General features: G+C 34.2%; 2 protein-coding genes and 1 long non-coding RNA gene across 4 annotated transcripts; 2 read left to right on the top strand and 1 right to left on the bottom strand.

Annotated features, from left to right (window-relative positions):
• Window positions 1–1529: 1529 nt before the first annotated feature.
• On the top strand, window positions 1530–1956 carry LOC140830009 (uncharacterized). The gene is made up of 2 exons (XR_012117593.1): window positions 1530–1644; window positions 1768–1956. It is a non-coding gene; the product is annotated as an uncharacterized lncRNA (long non-coding RNA).
• A 2125-nt stretch (window positions 1957–4081) lies between these two features.
• On the top strand, window positions 4082–7505 carry LOC140829520 (protein POOR HOMOLOGOUS SYNAPSIS 1-like). Of its 2 annotated transcripts, none has more exons than XM_073192804.1 (8): window positions 4082–4406; window positions 5303–5419; window positions 5524–5589; window positions 5668–5771; window positions 6034–6230; window positions 6329–6372; window positions 6575–6602; window positions 6765–7505. In XM_073192804.1, exons 1-8 carry the CDS (start codon window positions 4131–4133, stop codon window positions 6821–6823), a joined length of 891 nt encoding a protein of 296 aa, XP_073048905.1. In that variant the 5' UTR covers window positions 4082–4130; the 3' UTR covers window positions 6824–7505. The 2 variants fall into 2 exon arrangements, with proteins under 2 accessions (XP_073048905.1, XP_073048904.1); XM_073192803.1 differs by having other exon boundaries at window positions 6028–6230.
• Window positions 7506–8748: 1243 nt separating this feature from the next.
• LOC140829518 (homeobox protein knotted-1-like 6) lies at window positions 8749–13987 on the bottom strand. The gene is made up of 5 exons (XM_073192802.1): window positions 13387–13987; window positions 13013–13132; window positions 12801–12912; window positions 9220–9458; window positions 8749–9040 (listed from the first exon to the last, which is right to left on the bottom strand). Exons 1-5 carry the CDS (start codon window positions 13726–13728, stop codon window positions 8882–8884), a joined length of 972 nt encoding a protein of 323 aa, XP_073048903.1. The 5' UTR covers window positions 13729–13987; the 3' UTR covers window positions 8749–8881.
• Between the last annotated feature and the right edge of the window lie 497 nt (window positions 13988–14484).

Genomic DNA, 14484 nt, shown 5'->3' with positions numbered 1-14484 from the left:
TATGCCTAGTACTGGCTGCACAATTCTTGTCCTGCACCGTTGAATCATTTAAACGCATGTGTGCATAAAATTTCAGTTTTTTTTAGCTAATTTCATGCGACTCAAGATTCATGTCAATACTGCAAATCAAGTTCCCGTCCATACAAATATTATAACTCATCTTCTCGATCCAATAGTTTCGTTTTGTATTAAATAAATAACGTGTTTTTTAAAACACACACACATTGAATAGACCGACGTAGATGTATGTGAAATGTGAATACATATATATGTATATATATATATACATATATATGTATATTATTACTATCTCGATCGTTGTTTAATAAAATAAGAAGTATTAACAAGTGTGAAATCTGAATTCGGCTTTCTGAATTTGTCTCATCCCCAGACATACACCTTGATTTTGTGAAGGATGAACGTGGAGTAATAAAACCATATGAAGAGGCCTAACTGGAACTGCTAACCCACCATTTTATATATACTAGTTAATCTGTATATGCGATGTGTGTGTATAGTTTGTCTTATCATTATCGATGGACTAAAGTAAAATTTGACAAATTACGAAGGAACTAAATTGATATTTGAATTGTTGAAATAAAAATAAAAAGTAAAAGTGTGTATTGAAATTTAAAAACAAAAGTGTAACATTAGTATCATATAAGGGTAAAATTGAGAAAAAAAAATCAGTCCTTTCCCAGCTAGGTGGTTATTATCATGCCCTCGACTTAATAGAATAGTACAGATATTTCACCTGACATCTTCAACATTCTAATGCTAGCTAAGTAGAAATGATTAGTTGATTTATTTACAAAATCAAAACTAGAGTTTGAACTTTTTTTTTTTTTTTTTATCTAAACTGTTGCAATCTTCAATTATGAATCCAAAGCTCTAAACCACGATCGTTGAGGGCATGATAGCTTAAGGCCTTCTCGAACTCGAAACACTTCCGCTGTTGATTTTGATTTATATATATACACAATACATGTGAGTGAATTAGTTAGCATATTTGGTTAAACACATCATAAAATATATTAAATAATAATATATATGTATATAATATCTGTGTGTGTATATATAAAATACATGTGCTTGGTTTGACAAAAACTCCTAATATAACTTTTATTTTTAATTATTATCATGTTTTCAGTCTTTGTTGCTCCCTACATCTACATATCGAAATCGGAATTGTGAAACATCGATCATGATTGTAAGTTAATATTAAATTTTAAATAAACATATATAAACAACTCAATTTCTAACAACCTGATTTATTTAAACAAAATTCCAACTTATATTTGTTTTTTAATAAAAATAAATAAATTCAGTTTAGTTTTAAAATAAAACTTTGATGAGCAATGACGAGATATTGTATAATGTGAATTAAAAAATTAGGCTTTATAACCAACAGTCTCAGAGCAAACCGGCCGGCCTATGAAGACGTCGATATTAACTATGAATTTAGTCAACAGTCAAACATGAACTTTCGCATTATTATTAATTTTGCAACATAAATATATACATTCATCAATCTTGATTATTGCTTCAGTTCTCCGATGGATAACACCAGGAATAGGATACTGATAGCTGCAATCCTGATTTCTCTTTTGATCCCTCTTATTGTTTCAGCTTCCCCGTCACCAGGTATCGTGCGTAATTCTTGATATTTTTTAATAAATTTTCTATCAAGTATATATATTGACAAAAAGATCAGAGCACAAATAAATTAATATTTGTTTCTTCTTTCTCCTCTTTTTGCCAACAAAGGAAATCGAGGGGCAATTCCCTCGTCATGGCATCGTGGAGCTGGGAAACTTACTACTGATAGCGGGACTGTGGGATCGGGTGCAACCGCCGTGAGTTTTAGGGCGGCGCTAAGCACTCCGCCGCCGCCAAGATTCAGCGAAACACCACCACGCTAATAGATTAAATTAAGATGCTCTATTTTTTTCAGCCGAAACTCCTTGCTTTATTTCTTCTTATTTTATATATTTAGACGTTTACAGCAAGTGTCCAGTAAGTTGAACTTTGGAAATTTTGTTTCCGGAATTTCCAGTTGGAAATGAAATACATGGTTAGATTGTTTTCGAAAGATAAATGATCAGACATTGTTCTTTACAAATGATTAGAGTATACAACATTATATATATAATTGCTAAATTATTATCCATATAAAAATATAAAAATTCCTTATCTGCACAAATAATTAGTTTTTTAATATAATTATATCATTATTTTTTTTATAAAAAAAACAGACATTTTTTGAAATACAATTAGAAATTATGATAAAATAATTACAAAGATTTTCAATAAAATGATTCATAGTTTTATATAAAAATTAACTCAAAAAATATTAGAAACAGAAAAACAATCATGCAAATATGTAATAGTTAGAAACAGATAAAATAAAACTTTTTGGAAATTTTAAAATCTCATAGGTAAATACTCGATTATCCATCATTTTCACGTCCCTGTATATATACATATAGCCGACAAATATCTGGAAGCCGCTGGGCTTGACCCTTTAATTGCTGTCTTGTTTCCTTCAGAGATTTTTTTTATAATGTTTGGGATCTTCAGTATGACTAAGAATTGCTGTCTTATTGTCCCGTATGTTACGAAGAATTTTAAATTTCTGAGTGATCTCTTAATCAAATTGTTACGTATGTGTCTTAAGTTGCAGCGATTGCCGCCAGTTTTGAGCATGAATTCTTTTTACTCTTGATTGAACGAATATGCCAGCAGCTTCATTTTAGTTGATGCTGTAGAATCCATCACTCGGTAGCCTTAGTTCTTATTGCGCGGGGACGATCGTCTACTAATTTACTCTGGGAGGTTTCGTTATTTTATTTACGAAGAAAATGTTTGGAGACAATGTATACTCAGCAATCATTTTCTTTTTTGATTTTCACTGTTGAAATATATGAATGGAGGATCTGCAAGGTTTATGCCACATTAAAGTGCTTAATGACAGAAGTTACCTTCTGCATGAAATGATGGTTATCTTTTTGGATATTTCACCAAACATACTGGAAAAAAAGACGCACTTTTAAAATAGCGGTTCTTTCGTACCAAAAAGATATCGTCAGGGCTTCTGGTTTAATAGTTGGTCCATGGAATTGGAGTCCCTCTCTGTACTGGTGCGAGTTCATGTAGTTTGAAAGGAAACGTTTCTTGTCAAAACAGTAATTTATCTTCTGAAATCCTTTTTTTATTATCATTATAAGATTAATTAGCATAAAAATTTTGTCTTTCTGAAATATTAATTAGTTTTTTAAACTCTAAATTTGATCTTTAATATTTAAAGAATTCATTTCATAATAAAAGATTATTTTCTTTATTTTGTAGGACTTATTGAATTATATCAAGTACTAACACAAGCCTATATATGTTAAAAAATAATTGATGCACAACGTATGCGAGAATACAAGCGTGAGCAGAAGCGAGAAGAGTGATAGCTTCTAATTTCTACTGCACATATTTGTATATTCTTGTATTTTGATTATTTTATTATTGAGATATTAGGATATAATTTATTTCTTTGACTTGTTAAACAATATATTTTTCTTTCACACATTCAAGTTAATATTTATCTAATACACGACCGACAAAAACTTGTGTGAGACGGTCTCGCGGGTCGTATTTGTGAGACGGGTCTCTTATTTGGGTCATCCATGAAAAAATATTATTTTCTATGCTAAGAGTATTATTTTTTTATTGTGAATATGAATAAAGTTGACTCGTCTTACAGATTAGTATGAGACGGTCTCACATAACACTCACTTTACATGATCATTCTTACCGCCATGTTATACTTTCATTCGGGGAAATTTGTTTTGGCTTTGTATAATGGCAAAAACTTGTGTGAGACGGTCTCACGGGTCTTATTTGTGAGACAGGTCTCTTATTTGGGTCATCCATGAAAAAGTATTACTTTTTATGCTAAGAGTATTATTTTTTATTGTGAATATGGGTAGGGTTGACCAGTCTCACAGATTACGGTCTCACGTGAGAGTCGCCATATTTCTTATATAATTTTTATTTTGTAGAACTAATAATTACCCGACCAAAAATTGCGACTATATAAACGGTTCAGCTCCAAAACTTCCCCGCAGCTTGAAAATTCGGAAATGGCGGAATCAACAGTAACAACTCCCTCCAACTTAACCTCCTCGGTCATAGATCAGTGGAATATTCGATACGCTCGCTTCATGAACTACAGCTCCACCGTTGTCAACCGCACTCATCCTTCTCTCACTCCTATCTCCGCCGCCTGGAAAAATCGCCGTCAAGGAGGCACTTGGATCACCACCTTGTCCGCTGCCTCACTCAAGCTCATATTCGAACGAACTGCTGAGGGGTTGGATGACGCAGTTCTAACCATTTCTCTTCGATCTCGAGTACTTGTAAGTTGAAATTTCCGGTGGAGAAAATTTCTCTGTATATGATGTAGTCTGTGCTTTTATCGTTTCACTAGTGCTCGAATCAAATCAATTAAAATGTAGTGTAGAATTTAAGCTCGGTTTAGGTGCTTGAACGAGATCGATCTGCAGCACATTGATCTCCTGTAAATATTTCTGAGATGTCGTACCCTGTGATGTCGTTAATGTACGTTATTCAGGTGCTTGAATAAGATTGAACAATCTCCTGCTATTTAACATGTAGCAATATCTATATGTGTAGCTTGCCCATTTTCTGATCATAACTTGATTTGGCTTGATATGTCTACATCGAATGGGATATACATTTTCCCTGTAAGTTGTAATTGACAATGAGAGAAGTGGACTTGGTGCTGCTTATACGTTGTTACCTTGATGTTATCTGAAATAGTCGATTGGATTTTCTCTTTAAAAGTATCCTCAGAAAAGGCTACAGAAGTTCACAGAAACAAAAGTTATTTGAAGTAATTATTTGTGGCCTCCAAATCTCATCTGAATATTTTGGTAAAGAAGAGGTTACTTTGGATTCCACTGGCAATTAAATAGTAGGTGCCACATTTAATTTATGTGAGCCCCAGAATTCAATTCATGCCAAAATCTCTAAATTTTCGATCTGTTGCATGTGATCCAGTTTGTCACGACAGCTCGTGCCCAATTTTAGTTATTTCAAAGGAAGGTCTATTTATAAGAAAAGTACAATTGTGATGTTTCTCACCATGAGAAGGGGATCCCTGACATTACTCTTCTTGTTCTCTGCAAACAGAAGTGTAACCGTGATTTTGTCCTCCAAGTCTAATGATACTCTGGCTGTATTTAGTAAATTTGGCAGGGATACTATTTTAAAAATTTTAGTTGTCTTACAGGAAGAACATCACATCTCAAAGATGTATTTTTCATGGCCTCAAGTTTCATGTGTGTCTGGGTTCCCTGCAAGGGGGAGCAGGGCTGTCTTTGTGAGTTATAAAGACGGTATTGGTCAGGCAAGTTGCTGGAACTTCTACTCTCGTGATAATTTTTCAAGGATTCTGTGATACATTTTAGAATTACCCTCACATTAAAAATTCAAGTTCATGCTTCTCCACAGATCCAGAAATTCGCACTGCATTTTCTCACCATCTTTGAAACAGAAAAGTTCATGAATGTTCTGAAGGTAAATATGGCAATTATAGCTCCTGAAACTACTTATATGTTTCCACTTGGTATAATAATTTGACTAATGTCTACTCAGGAAATTTTTCAAAATGAAAGTCCCCGACTGCTCGAGTACCCTGGACTTAAATCTGAAATATCATCCCAGGCCGAGGTATTACCTTTGGATGGACCCATATGCAGGTTAGTAGAAGTATCTACCGTTGACTTCTCGCTATCCCTTTCAATAAACTTTGTCAACAACGAAGAAGAATGACAAATATATACGGGTGGACCAGAAAATTCAATCAAAACGAATTAGTGCATCAATGAGTGTAGTTTCAACTTTAAAAAATTACAAAAAAAATTTGAAGACGTTTAGTGGGATGGTGACTGGGCAAGGTCTACCTCTGGTTATTAATTCCTTTACAAAACGAGGTCCGATGTCAAGCTTATTTAGTATCAGGTCCGATGAGGATTGGCAGTGCACGGCGTCAGCAGAAACCAGTTCCAAGCTAATGCTTCCAGTCCTTGAATCTAATGCAGTTCAAGAACAACTTGTACCTGAAACAATAAATATTCAAGAAGCCGCAGAGACAATTGCATCGTTTCCTCCCAGTTTCAGGCAGTTACTGAATAACTGTACCCCTGCAGTTGATGAGGGTACTTTGCCTCATTAGTTATATGCTTACTATGCCCGCAGTTGTTTTGTTAATTCTAGTCCTCTGGCTTACTGTTGCCAGTTAATTATCTGTGTGCAGCAAAGCCTATACAACACGAGGAAGATCTTAAAACCCAATTTATGGTACACCCTCGACCTTTTTTCATACAATATTCTCTCCTTTTTGCAAAATTCCATAGCTTTGTAAATATTGTTACATTCACATTGAGTTTGAGATAAATATTTAACCTAATCTGGTAACATGTTTCAAATATTTCTAGGTTCAAAAAATAATTGTGGGTAAAACCATTGCTGTAGTATTAATTAGATATTATCTTTCTTACAGCGATACCTGGAGGGAACTTCCTTACAAGGTATGAATTTAGAGAAGCAATCATCTTCTTTTGAATTGTTTGGTCATCCAAGGAACAAGCAAAAAATAACCGAAACAAAATTCTTTTGGATTTGTGCCTAACTACGGAGAAAACATGGTTTCCTTTAGCTAAAGGTTTGGTTTGATCTTCTAAACATGACAGAGATGATTGCAACCGTTGACAACGTCATCAATGAATTGGGATATGATATCGCTCTGTAAATGAAGCTTATCAAGTGGCACCACACTTCAATTATATATAAATATACGGTAACTAGTTGTGCTCTATCATTCACACTCGGATGTACATTTACAAGTGTGCTGAAGACAAGATCAAGCATATACTTTTACTACCTTGGAATCTTTCTGATTGGGCTTGATAGTTATTTCAAATATATGGATCGAGTGGGTGGATTTGAATCTCTCGTTTGTCATTGTTCTAATTTACATATTCGGCATCAACATAGTAACCTTAAACCACTATCTATTCTGTTTTCCTTGCCAACGAATTTGAATCTTTAGTCTATCGCATAGAATAATGATTGTGTGCATTGTAATGCACAATAAATAATCAATGCTGAACATGATCTCCAAGTACAAATCTCAGATAAAATGGAATGGTCATCTCCATTCTCAGAAATGGCAGTACATGAAAATACTATATTTCGATCAGTTAATCTGAAACAAATGCACATGTAAATTTTTCTACGACCCCACCTTGTTGGAAACGTGAATATCTCATAAATTACACATTAATCCACTCACTAAATATTGACAAAAAATAAACACATCATTAATATTTCATGGATATCAAATAAAATAACCTCAGAGAATAAATTAATGGGACTCATGGCTTCGTCTCAACAATAGCCAACAGAGTGCTGCTCAACTTCTGTATCTCCGCGGTTAACTGATCCACCTCCGTGGAAGAAATACCAAACTCATCAAGCCCATCTTTGCAATCTGAGAAAGAAGTTGCAGACAGGTAAACTCTCAAAGAAGAGTTGGGATCATTCTTAACGAATCCAAGGCAAGATTTGATGTTGTCAACCAGGGATTCGTAAGTTTCATGGCATGTGCTGTCGATGGATTCTTTTGTCTGTGGCTTAAAACTGGACGGCAGCTTGGACCCAACCATGTCGGCTATCGATTTGGCGGCTTTGGCCTTCTGTAGGGCGGCATTGAGCACATTAGTCATGGCTTGCTCCCAGGTTTTGGCTCCCTTTGCGAGAGAGTTGCAGAAGGTCTTGTCATCAGCGGTTTTGCAGAAGGGGTTGGCGGCAGTGGCGGTGGCGGAGGAGATGAAGAGGGTGGTGGCGATGAGGGCGATAGAGAAAGCAGTTGCGGTTCTCGGTGAAGCCATTGTGTTTCTAGGGGGGACTTTGATTATTATTTCTCTCGCTTATTCGTCCTTTGAGGCGTTTGAATGCCAATGAAGGACGTAATATTAAAAGGGTAATTGGGTTTTGGTTTGTAGTTTGATTAAATAAGTGTAGGAGTGAAGGCGAAGGCTGCGTTATTTTCTCGTTTGTTTTTGGTTTTTCGTGGCTTTCCTAAATTAGGTGTGGATTTTATTGGATTGTGTTGATAACGGTGTGTGTTTGGTTTCCACTTTTGAGCCTTGAAGTTCGATGAGCCATTTCTTTGACTCATGGAATGGAATAATTCTCGAGAAACTTAACTGCCATAGATAATGTAATAACTCGGAAGGATCCGACGTATATATCATATATGAGTGTAAAGTTAATAATATAACCTTAATATTAATATATTTATCGTGCGATAGCGACAAGAGTTTCTCTCATATTTTTCTTCAAATTGAAATTTTAAATGTGTTTTAGATTCAAAATATGTTGAATAGCTTAATGTAAATGATTTTCATTTATATCCACTTTATGTTAGTATTTTCTTTTCTAATCAAAACATGTTAAAATGGAAACCCTATACTATAGTAAAGTCACAGCCCATCATTTCAGATATGAAGCGAACCTTAACCGTGGGCATAATTTTTTAAAAAATTCGGACCCAAGAAATAAATCACATTTCTATATCTAATATAATCAGGAAAAAATGATTTGTACGAAAAAGTATAGCAGATACATGAATGATGAATCATTCATTTCATATAAAACATAATACCAAATATATCCAAATTAGAAACCGATCGTTTATAAAATATAATAACTCGAAGATTACAACTTTATGTTGTGAGTAGGATGAATTATTATTTCTAAGAAATATACAAGATCAATTCCTTTTCCCCCTTTTTTTGGAGTCGGATCAATTTCCAGCGTAAAAATGACCAGAGAGATTCTCCATTATGGCCAACTGCATGTTCTCGGATGGTTTCCAATGGCGTTTCCTTTGATTTATAAACCAATTGTTGATTTGCTTCTGATCTAATCCCGTCGATTCCGCCAAAGATATCTTATCCGCTTCCTGCACATAAATCCAGCTCATGGTTTATTAGAAGAAAAACTCTCGATCGACTTATTCGGAGTTCACCAGAGAATACCTGAAGATAATGGCTGCGGATACCACGACATAACAAAATAAAAAATAAAAAAACCTAGTGCATACATCTTCCCCAACAACATAAGCTTTAATGGTATACTAACCGTTGGATATGGCCATTTGGAGTGCACATTCCACCACTCGAGCAACATTTGCCTAGCCTCCTTTGGTAGTTTTCCTTTCTTCTTCTTCTTAGAAAACTCTTTCTGTAGACTACTAATATGGCTACCATACCTCTGCAAAAGCCTGTCCTTCAGCTCACGATCTTCTCCCTTCATGGCGGCGTCCTGAGTCTCTGTCTCGCCTCCGCTTAAATCCTCTTCCGATGATAGACCCCCGTCATCTACAATTAAACTTACATAATCAATGCAAGTACTAAAAGATTGATCTCGTCCCATAATTCAAATGATTTAATCATCACCACTTGATGTGCAAACAGATAGGATATCTGTTAAACATAGGATCAATTCGGGTATGTATCAGGACATCGAATCGAGTCGGTAACACGTCACTTCAGAGACTAAAAAAGCTTCAACTTCATATAGAATGCTGCAACTAAACCGTAATTACATATAAATAATTTGGGCTAAACCGCGACAACCATATATTATCAAGTACGATGAAGGAACCAAATTTCATGGGTCACATAGAGAATGGAGCAAAGACTAGGAACATAGATTAATCAACGGAAGTTGTCCATTTGATTAGTCGGATTATTGGGCAAATCTATTTCGTTAATCCCACTATTTTATATATTAATAATAAGCTTCAAAAACAAATTAAAGTTTATTAAATTGCACGTGGTATATTTTATTAGACGAGACACTACTGGATGGGACGTAGACCCCACGGTACAATGGGCACAGGTTCTATGATCCTACCCGAGTTTCAAGACTCCAAATTGAAACCGCAAATTATCAAATTCAAAATGCATGTCCAGACAAGTTTCCCCGATGACCAGACCACTACCTCATTTTTATTTTTAAATAATAATGTGGCACGATGTTCAATGAATATGTTTGATTTGACGACATTAATGCAAAAATCTGGAAAGAACAGGTGGTGTGCATGTGTGTGTAAAGATAATGAATGTGGGCCGGGCCTTCAGCGTAAACCCCGGGCGTCCATGTGAAAATTCGACCACCCGCCTTATCCGGGCTTTTTCACATTATTATCGAAAAGTTGATACTACCTTCCCATAGCCCCCCTTCGTCGTCGTTGTTTCACTCTGCAAATACAAGAAGGCGTTTACTCCAGCAAATGGTCTCTACAACACCATTTGGGATTCTTACATGCCAGCCAGCCAGCCATTTCATGTCGTAAAATCATTTCATTTTTTTTAATGGAATAGTTTGCAGATGAATTCTCTATCCCGGGAGCCCCTTTGAATAGAGAGACGTGAAGAATATAAAAGAAAAAAAGTGTAACTTTTCTCTTAACAGAGATAAAGATTAAACTAAGTAAAAGAGCTGTGCCAGCAAACAGATTTAAGATCAGATCCCGATTGTACTTAAACCACATACAAGTACACTTTGCACTCAATTATTTAATCGAATCGACAATGCAAACTCATCAAAGGTTATAATAATCCTTAAAAAATACACAACAATTATATGTAAATAACACATTAATGAATATGAACAATGACATCATCAGAAACCCCATTTGATCTAATATATTATGTTATGTCAAACCACCATACCATAATCAAATACTCAACTTTACAGCTTAATCAGCAGGGTGATCGATGTTTTCATATTCTGTTAAGAGTCCATTTGAATAGAGTAATATTATATGTACTGCCAAATTTTTACTACACAAAAAATTCATTTATCACAATCTAATATAAATTTAATACAAAATCTCGTGATATAATTATTGTAAATATCGTTGTATCATTTATATGTTGTATATTTAGCAGTATTTATTTATTTGAATAAATATATTTTCATTTTTTTTAAAAAAAACATGCAAATTCATTCTAAAAAATTGCTCCTAAAAGTATTGTTTTGAGAAATCAAATATACGTTGCATGCATTTCTTTGTTAAAATAAGGGAGGAGATTTACCTAAAACTTACTTAACTAAACATCCCACCCAGTCGGTGGGCCGTTCTATGCGTTTCAACTCAAACCTTTTACTGAAAAAATGAAAAAAAAAAAGCTTAGAAAGTCTATTTTTCTCTGCTGCATCTAAATCTAAATATTAGAAATGATTCTGCTCTTTTTAAATAAGTATTTAGGAAATAATGGTGTTTTTCAAGGTGTGATTACCGTGCCCAAACTAATCCTAAATACATGCAAGATAGCTAAATATTTAAAGTAAAGCTTGTTCAAGCTGGAAATATTCATCTTTTTCATCTTCTGCAAGCACATATTTAATTAATAAAGTGGTTCAATTATATCAACTTCATAATCAAAGAGAAGACGTAGCTCTTTAACTTCCCACCAATTAGCAATTAGACACTTTCCAAATTCCAATGTTCATTTCTCGTATTTCATGCCAACAAATAATCCCTTGGAACTTGAAACTCCATCACAAGTGTCGCCATATGTATATTGCATATAGCACCACAATTCAAGAACCAAAATTCTTAAGAAACTTCCCGTCATCCATCAAATGAAAAATAAATATCAAAATTTTCCATTCTATCTCAACAAATGCATGACAATATTCATATGCTGCAAAGCTTTGTTTTCGTGCACATTTCAAACCAAAAATAGGCTTAAACATGCACCATCAAGGTCATCGGTACTAATCTTCCTCAACTGGAGAACGTGAGATGTTATATCTGAAAACTTCACAAATTAAAACTTGGAAAGTTTTTTGAAGCATGTTTCTTTGTTCTTTCTCATTGTAGAAACAAACGGTAAATCCATTCACAATGGTGAATATATAAATCCCATTTTCGTTAAGATCCTAGTAACCCAAGAGAACCTTGATTCCCTAGATTGATTTTATTCCAAGATTTAGAATAAATACATTGTATAAAATATATCTTGAAAACACCATTCATTCTTTAAATTTTCAGAAAATTGATAGCGAAGTGAATGGTTTTCAGGCAAGACCAACTCTACTGATAACTGACTAATGTACTGAAACAGAAGTTGATTCTTTTCAGAAATATCTAATCTATTGAATAAAATGACTTGAGTATAAAAAATAATCGATAAAAATAGATAGGAAATGAACCTAATAAAAACTCCAAAGGAAAACCAAAGACAACAGAACAAGGAGACAAGTGTTCACAGTTTTGCAGAGTTTTTTGATTGTGGAATACCCCTTGACTTTTCGTTTAAGGTTTACTCTTAACTGTACAAACAAGAAAAAGAGATCACATGTCACAGTAACACTTACAGACATTCCATAAACTAATTAAAATATATAGATCAGCAGTGTCTGGAAAATATTTCTGAAGAAAAATTTTACACTTTCTTTATATTACTGTTATTATAAGTTATTTAAATTATAAACTAAACAAAAGCAAGAACCTTGAGAAACACCGGCAACCAACAAAGTTGAGGGTTTATGATTTTTCGTTATTAGGGTCAGAATTCTATATATAAAATCTGAACACAGAACAAACGCATGGACAATAATGAATTAAATGATCTCGTCTGTAAAGTACACAAACAAGAGAAAAGACATCCGTAACTGCTGGGAGAAAACTCATGAATATGACTTACCTATGCTTAAATTGCAGAGTTGGGTTTCGATATTGTTTAGAAAAGATGTAGCTTCTTCGAATGGTTTTGACAGATCCGACTTGTACTTCATCAGTATGTCGCAATATGTTTCCTTCAAGGAAAAAGTTCCGACTTTCAACAACTGCAAACGATGAAATATACTGGTGTGTGTTTTGTGCGTGTTTTTTAGAGAAAGAGTCGGAGAGAGATACCATAAACTCATCGAGTTCAGGATCGATTCCTATGCACGTTGCAACTGTATCTTGTCTATATAAATCCTTCTCTCGCCGGATTTCGTCCAGTAAACGAGCTATCTCTGGAGGAGCTCCAACCTTCAGATATAATACAAAAAAGAGAAATTTACAGCTGACTCCAAACCTTCTGCTAGTATGAATAATAATAAAAAAGATATTTTTAAAACCATCCACCAAAAACCCATGATTTTTATTTGAAATCATCACAGAGAAACCCACAAAACCGTGATCGAATAAGTACACCAGCTACTCATAAACAGCAAAGACGTGTATAAAAGAATCAGTTCTTGAAAACACCTAGGAAAAACAAATTTTTTTAAAATCATTTAAACCTTCTGGCAGTCAATATAGGCGTCGAGTAATTTTGTGTAGGAAGGATGTGAAGCGATTCTGGCCTTAAGCATCCTGGAATCAGCCTGTTCATTTTCATCATCCCCTTCTCTTTGATTCTGAAAATTAATGGAAGCTGATTCCGATGGCACCGAACTCTGAAATCCCAATCCTTCCGATCCAAACACCGGAATCCGGTGGCGCTGGTCGGGGGAGTAGACAAAAGAAGGGTAGTAATATTGCTGGTATTCAGCTGGAATTATAAGATTCTCGGGAGACATTAAAGCCTTGTCTGCGTAGTCATGATCGGTACTTGTCGAATGAATTCCATATATTTCATCCATATATACAGATTCAGAACTCGTCAAATGTTTCCGCTGCAGTGAGAATATATGTGTTCGAAGAAACTTCACGCAACACTTTAGCAATAAATAGATTATCCTTATGTACTCCGAGGAAGAAAACTAAACAACATGACTGTTCGGAATGTCAGAGCTCTCCACAGCGCTGGCAGCGCCGGTGGCTGTGGCGGCGGTGAAAGGGTTATGGCCGTGACTTAAAATCAAACGAGAGGTTTGGATCTTGAAAGGTGCTTGAGGGAAGTATAATTTGTAGATGAAATGGAAACAAAGCATATTATTACCCAATAAAACCCTTAAATTACTGATTTTTGTATATTTATCGATTTTATATTATTATTACTAAATAATAATCATAGTAAATTCTGAGAAAATATATTTTAGTTGATGTATTAATATGAACTAAAACATCCACATTGTACATCGTAGAATACATAGTTGTGATCTACAAATTTGTTTGTATTTATATTGAAAATTATCAGATAAATAGTTTGTCTCCCGATATAAAATACATCATATGTTGCTGTGTGTGTATACATATTAAAACAATTAAATTAAGTAATAATTTCTGAAATTTAAAAGATCATATTAAAATTAAAATATTATTTTTTAATTATTAATCAAATTGTTCCATCTCATTAAAAATAAATTTATAAAATCGTCTTACAACATCTTTACTCAAAATTTTATAGCGTTAATATCATATAGAACATGTAGAATTTGTTTGATAAAAAAGAATTC

This window comes from Primulina eburnea, chromosome 4 (genome assembly GCF_022965805.1).
Source record: "Primulina eburnea isolate SZY01 chromosome 4, ASM2296580v1, whole genome shotgun sequence".
Lineage (NCBI taxonomy): Eukaryota > Viridiplantae > Streptophyta > Magnoliopsida > Lamiales > Gesneriaceae > Primulina > Primulina eburnea.
This window is presented reverse-complemented; position numbering and strand designations above follow the sequence as displayed.